A 6,117-nucleotide genomic window follows, 5' to 3' on the forward strand; every position below is an offset into this window, starting at 1 on the left:
ATTACTCCCAAAAAATTTAAAATAAAATAATTTTCCTTTGTGTGCAATTTTTGAATTTTTGTGGCATTTTTTGGATAATTATTTGTATTTTTGTCTGTGCATGTTTATTTGTTATATTAATAAACAATATAAAAATATGTCGCATTTGCATTTAATATTTAATTCTACAATTAGGAGTAATTAAATTTGTTTTACAAAATGAAAAAAAATCATAAAAATATGTATTTTGCATTTTTAGCATTTAACGTCCAAATTGTGTGATTTTATCGTTAATTGCTATTTAATTGTGTGTTAATTGTTATTAGGAGTTAATTAGTATTTTGAGATAATTTTGGGTTTTATAATTTAATCTTAGCACTTTTAGCTTTATTAATTAGGAAATTGAATAAATAGAAAAGAACAAAAATAGAAGAAATCGGATTGGGCCTTTTCTTCAAATTTTAAACCAAATACCCAGCCTTCCCCTACGACCCGGTCCATTTCAAACCGGGTCGACCCAGTCCATAACCCCAAAGATCCAACCCCTTTCTTCATTTTTCATTTTTTCATTTCCCTAACCCTAAACCTAACAAACCACTCGCACCCCTCTCTTTCCCTCTTCTTCTCCAAATCTCCCAAAGCTCCCCTCCCATTAGGGGTGGGCGTTCGGTATTTCGGTTCGGTATGTAAGAATTTCGGTTCGGTATTTCAGTATTCGGTTTATCAATTGTGTATACCAAATACCATACCAAAATATTTCGGTACGGTTCGGTATTTACTATTTTGGTTCGGTACGGTTTCGGTTTAACAATCAATGAATATTGAATAATCAATGCTAAATTGTTAAATGCTAACGCCTAACCTAACAGTGCACAACTGCACATGCAGTCATGCACAATTGGAACTTGGAAGAGGAATCACAAATGTAGTGTTTTCAGTTTTCACAATCGAAATTCTAAAGTGTTTGCACTTTGCACAACTGCACATGGCTCATGGCTGAAAGCCTGAAACAAGAATAACATATTATTCTGCAGACAACAACTTCACAATCTGGCAACTGCAGATGCAAACTTGCACGCCAGATCTGGCAATCAACTTAATAGTTAACACTTAACACTCACAGTGCAATAAAAACACAGTCCAAACTTAAACACATGGCAGCTGAACACTTAAACTGTTAAACAGTTAAACTGCAGATGCTAACTTGCACAACTGCAGTCTGCAAATGCTAAACACATTAACCCAGTGCAATAAAAACACAGTCCAACAAATGCAGTGTTTGCACAATCGAAATTCTAAAGTGTTTGCACTTTGCACAATGTGCACAACTGCACATGGCTCATGGCTGAAAGCCTGAAACAAGAATAATATATTATTCTGCAGACAACAACTTCACAATCTGGCAACTGCAGATGCAAACTTGCACGCTAGATCTGGCAATCAACTTAATAGTTAACACTTAACACTCACAGTGCAATAAAAAGTTAAAAACACAGTCCAAACTTAAACACATGGCAGCTGAACACTTAAAACTGTTAAACAGTTAAACTGCAGATGCTAACTTGCACAACTGCAGTCTGCAGATGCTAAACTGCAATCCAAACTGCAGTCTGCAGACAACAACTTCACAATCTGGCAACTGCAGATGCAAACTTGCACGCCGGATCTGCAATCAAACTCGCGAACTTCTCCGTTATCTTCTTTCACCACAAAGTATTCCCAAATATCGGAGCGTTGAGCAGTAGCACGGGGCATGATTGCACTTGAACTTGAACCTAAAAAAAATATAAATCATATGTTAGAATATTATAGTTTGATGATAATAAAACAAAACTACAAACTATTAAGTATATCATTATCACCAAACAAATAGAGTATTAAACTTACCACTCAAGATGCAAGTTGCAACTATACATCAAACAATGCTAGTAGTGCTTCCATTATTTTCCATATCTAAAGATAATACGACCAAATATGTCATACAAATGAAAAGGCATGATATATTATTTTGAATTAAAATACACACAAAATATTAAAGCCTACCAAGCTCGAGTTCCTCAAGATACTTCAAGTCTTCTTCAACACTAATAGGATTCTTCTCTTCTCTAATCCAATCTTGAACACAAATAAGAGCTTGCACACATTTAGTAGTCAATGAACTCCTAAATGAATCAAGAATACGGCTACCAGTGCTAAACGTGCATTCCGACGCCACACTAGAAATTGGAATTGTCAACACATCACGAGCCAACTCCGAAAGAATAGGAAATCTAGGAGCATGTGTTTTCCACCAACTCAAGATATCAAATTCTTCACTAAAAGGCTCTTGTTCTTCACTAATGTATTTATCCAACTCCGATTTAGCACCCCCACTTCCATTGTCTTCCTTTTGTTTCTTTAAGCTAAGCTTAGTCCTAATTTTTGATACACTTATAACACTCCCACTAGGTGTATTAGATGTGTTGTTAGATGAAGTAGAACTAGATGGAGATTGAGGACAAGATTCGGTTGAATACTTTATTAGATACTCTCCAAACAAAGAATTCATATAAGCATACACCTCAACATTTATTTTCTTCCCTTTTTCCTCCCCAAAAAGTTCTTCAAGTGCTCCCTCAACATATTCAAATTTGTTACGTGGATCCAAGACGGAAGCAATAAAAATTATTTTATTCATCTTTTCAGGCTCACCCCAATACTTCTTGAACTTTTCTTGCATTTGCTCAGCCATTTTTCTCAAATGCCCATCCTCACTAGCTAAACACATTTTCAAATGACAATAAAGTTCAGATACATCCTCAAAATGAGAATTACAAGTGACATAACGTGAACCTGAAACTTTTTTAGTTAGCTCGTGAAATCTTGCAAGAAACACTATCACATTCCTCACATTCACCCAATCATCAGATTCAAGAGGACCTGCATTACCACCATCTTCACAAAGATGAGAACATTGATATGCAGAAAATCCATCATCAAAAAGATGCAACTTGTCAAAGGCTTTTTCAAATTGTTGTGTTGTATCCAACATCAAATAGGTGGAATTCCACCTGGTAGGAACATCCAAACACAACGTTTTGGTACATTCTACCTTTACATGTGCACAACACTGTTTAAACTTTAAGGTCCTTGCAGGCGAAGATCTCACATACCTCACAATATTTCTAACACGTGTCACAGAAGCATCAAGTTCTTTCAAACCATCTTGCACAATTAGATTTAGTATATGAGCCATGCATCTCACATGAAGATGTTTACCACTCATCATATTAGTTTTCCACATATCTAACTGTTTAGACAATTCTTTGACAGTTACATCATTTGAAGAAGCATTGTCCACAGTAATAGTGAAAACCTTGTCTAATTTCCATTCAAGCAAACAATCCCTAATAGCTTTAGCCATCTCTTCACCCTTATGACTAGTGATAGGGCAAAAATTAAGTATTCTTTTATGCAACTTCCAATCCCTATCAATGAAGTGGGCTGTCAAACATATATAATTTATTCTTTGTAATGAAGTCCAAGTGTCTGTTGTTAGGCAAATTTTTGGTTGTGCTTCTCTAAAAGAACTTTTTAGATTTTGCCTCAATTCACCGTAAACTTCATAACAGTTCCTTGTTATTGTTCTACGAAAAGGAATACGAAATAGTGGTTGAGTTTTTCTCATAAACTTTTTAAAGTCTTCATTTTCTACAAAGCTAAATGGCAGTTCATCAGTAACTATCATCTCAATTAAGGCCCTCCTAACCACTTTTTGATCAAATTTCCAAATTGATCCTTCATCATTTTGGCAAGATTGAAAATTTATCTTTGTTTGACTATTATCTTCTGCAATTTTAAGTGGATATTCTTTGCATCTAAGCAAATGATTCTTCAATCCTGTTGTTCCATTCTTAGATGAATTAGCAGCATAAGCTTGTTTACAATATCGACACCGTGCTTTCCCAACCCCATTAACCTCAAATTTATCAAAATGGTTCCAAACGTCAGACCTAGGTTGCATTGCTTTCCTTTTCTTGGAATCTTCACTATCAATGGTGTTGGTGTTACTATCTACCGTAATAGGTAAACTTTCAGTAGAACCAACATCACTTACTTTACTTGTATCTTCCATCTATACAAAATTAAACAAATATAAACATAAATTAACAATCAACAAATTAACTAATAACTACCTTGCTATCAATAACAATCAACAAATTAAGTACCTTGCTACCTTACAAAATTAAACAAATACAAGTATTATCTACCTTGCTACCAAAGTAACATGAGTTTTCTTATGTGTGCACATTATAAGTCTAGGATTAGCATTTTCAGTGGTATTTAGTTATCTTCAAGTATTATCATTTTCTAACTTTTTGAATATCAATAACAATTTCCTGTAACTTAGAATTTGCTGTAGAAACATTATTCTTGATAGTTTCTAAGGTCTTGATTACATCAATCATAATTGTGACAATAGAGCTGATGTAACACCATTGAGAACTCCAGCTCAGCTGAGAAGCTAAGAGAGTGACTAAATCTTTTCTTGAAATTCTAGAAGCCAACATACTAGAAGATACTGTATTTCATGATTTTCAAAGAGAGGAGTCTGCTATTGTTAGTTGCTCATATGAATATGATATGGTAAAGTTCAAAAAATCAGACCTAAACAAGGTAATACAACCAAAAGAAAGAGTATGAACGTGATACAGATGATATTTTCCTACTAAAGGGAAAAGCTCAGAACATCAGTTCATTCAATAAGCAATACAACCAAAAGAAAGCGAAACATACCTTTGAAATTGAAATTGAATCGATCTCGGAAGACTGGAACAGGACAGCAGCGTCTTCGACACTTCGTTTGCCCGGAATCGAATCGAGCTGGAAATCGCCGCCTATAACCCTAAAATAGTTTGATGTAGAAAATCAGAAATTAAATCTCAACAAAAACCTCAGAGAGTAGTCGAGTATTGGGATGAGATCATGAGAATGAGATGAGACTTACAAAACTTACAAAAGTAGTGAAGTTAACCGGTGAAGATGAGATGAGACTCGAGCTCGAATGTCGACTGGTCGTAACTCAACTCGCAGACTGATATCCTAGAATCGCAGTCGATTCTCGTCTTCTTCTTCTTCCCATTCTCGATGATATCTCCTAAGCACCGAAGGCTGAAACAGTAAGCAAACTGCAAACCCTAATACCCTATCTCGATCTCGAATTCTCGATGATATCTCCGACTCCCAGCCCTAGACCCCAAGTGTATTAACACCAAAACTCTGAGTGTTGGACTGTTGAGTGTTGGGAAAATGTCTAAGGTAGAATTGGGTTTGGGGCGCAGCTGGGCCTGGGTATGGGCGTGTGGGTTGTGGCCCAAAGTCAAATAAAATAGGTAATTGGGTTTGGGGCTTTGGGGTTTGGGCTGTATTAATATTACCAAATTTCGGTATTTTGGTTTACCGAAATAATTCAATTATAAAACCGAAAACCGAACCGAAATACCGAAATTCAAGTACCGAATTAGACAGAAATACCGAAAAAACCGAAACCGAAATACTAAATTAATTTGGTTCGGTTCGGAATTCGATTTTTCGAATTTTATGCCCACTCCTACCTCCCATGGTTGCCCCTCTCCCGTCATCTCATTCATCCTCCACATACACACACACAGAGAGCAACACACACACAACACAGCCACCCTCGTCGTCGACCAAAACGCAGCGTTGTTGCTGCTGCTTCGTCCAGTTTCGTCCAAACGACCCCTGACCTCTCTAACACAACCAGCTTCGTCAAGCTCCAGCAGCCATCCCTGCTGTTTCATCTTCTGCTTCGTCTTCGCCTCGTCGCCATGGCTGCCATTGCTTGCTCGACGACCGTGGCTGCCACTGCTTCGAGCTCCAGCCACGAACGACCACAGCTCGATCGTCACGTCCAAATGAGCATCGTCGCCTCCATCGCCCGTCCAGTTGAGCAGCGTTGCTGCTACTGCTTCGTTCTTCTTCTTGTCAAAACAAACGAACCGGCATCGCCACTGCTGCGTTCCTACTCGTCGAGTTATTTTTTGGGCAGATTCGAGTTTATTTTTAGTTTCAAAGTTTCCAGGTAGATTTGTTTCCGTTAGAGTTCGTCGTTTGTTCCGATACGGTTAGTTGGTTTAA

The 6,117-nt window shown here is 37.0% G+C and overlaps 1 protein-coding gene across 1 annotated transcript; it reads right to left on the bottom strand.

Annotated features, from left to right (window-relative positions):
• Positions 1-2,130: 2,130 nt before the first annotated feature.
• LOC142163498 (zinc finger BED domain-containing protein DAYSLEEPER-like) lies at positions 2,131-2,656 on the bottom strand. Its single transcript, XM_075220791.1, has 2 exons — positions 2,224-2,656; positions 2,131-2,141 (listed from the first exon to the last, which is right to left on the bottom strand). The coding sequence occupies exons 1-2, from the start codon at positions 2,654-2,656 to the stop codon at positions 2,131-2,133; spliced, it is 444 nt and encodes a 147-aa protein (XP_075076892.1).
• Positions 2,657-6,117: the final 3,461 nt, after the last annotated feature.

Source organism: Nicotiana tabacum, chromosome 8 (genome assembly GCF_000715075.1).
Source record: "Nicotiana tabacum cultivar K326 chromosome 8, ASM71507v2, whole genome shotgun sequence".
NCBI lineage: Eukaryota > Viridiplantae > Streptophyta > Magnoliopsida > Solanales > Solanaceae > Nicotiana > Nicotiana tabacum.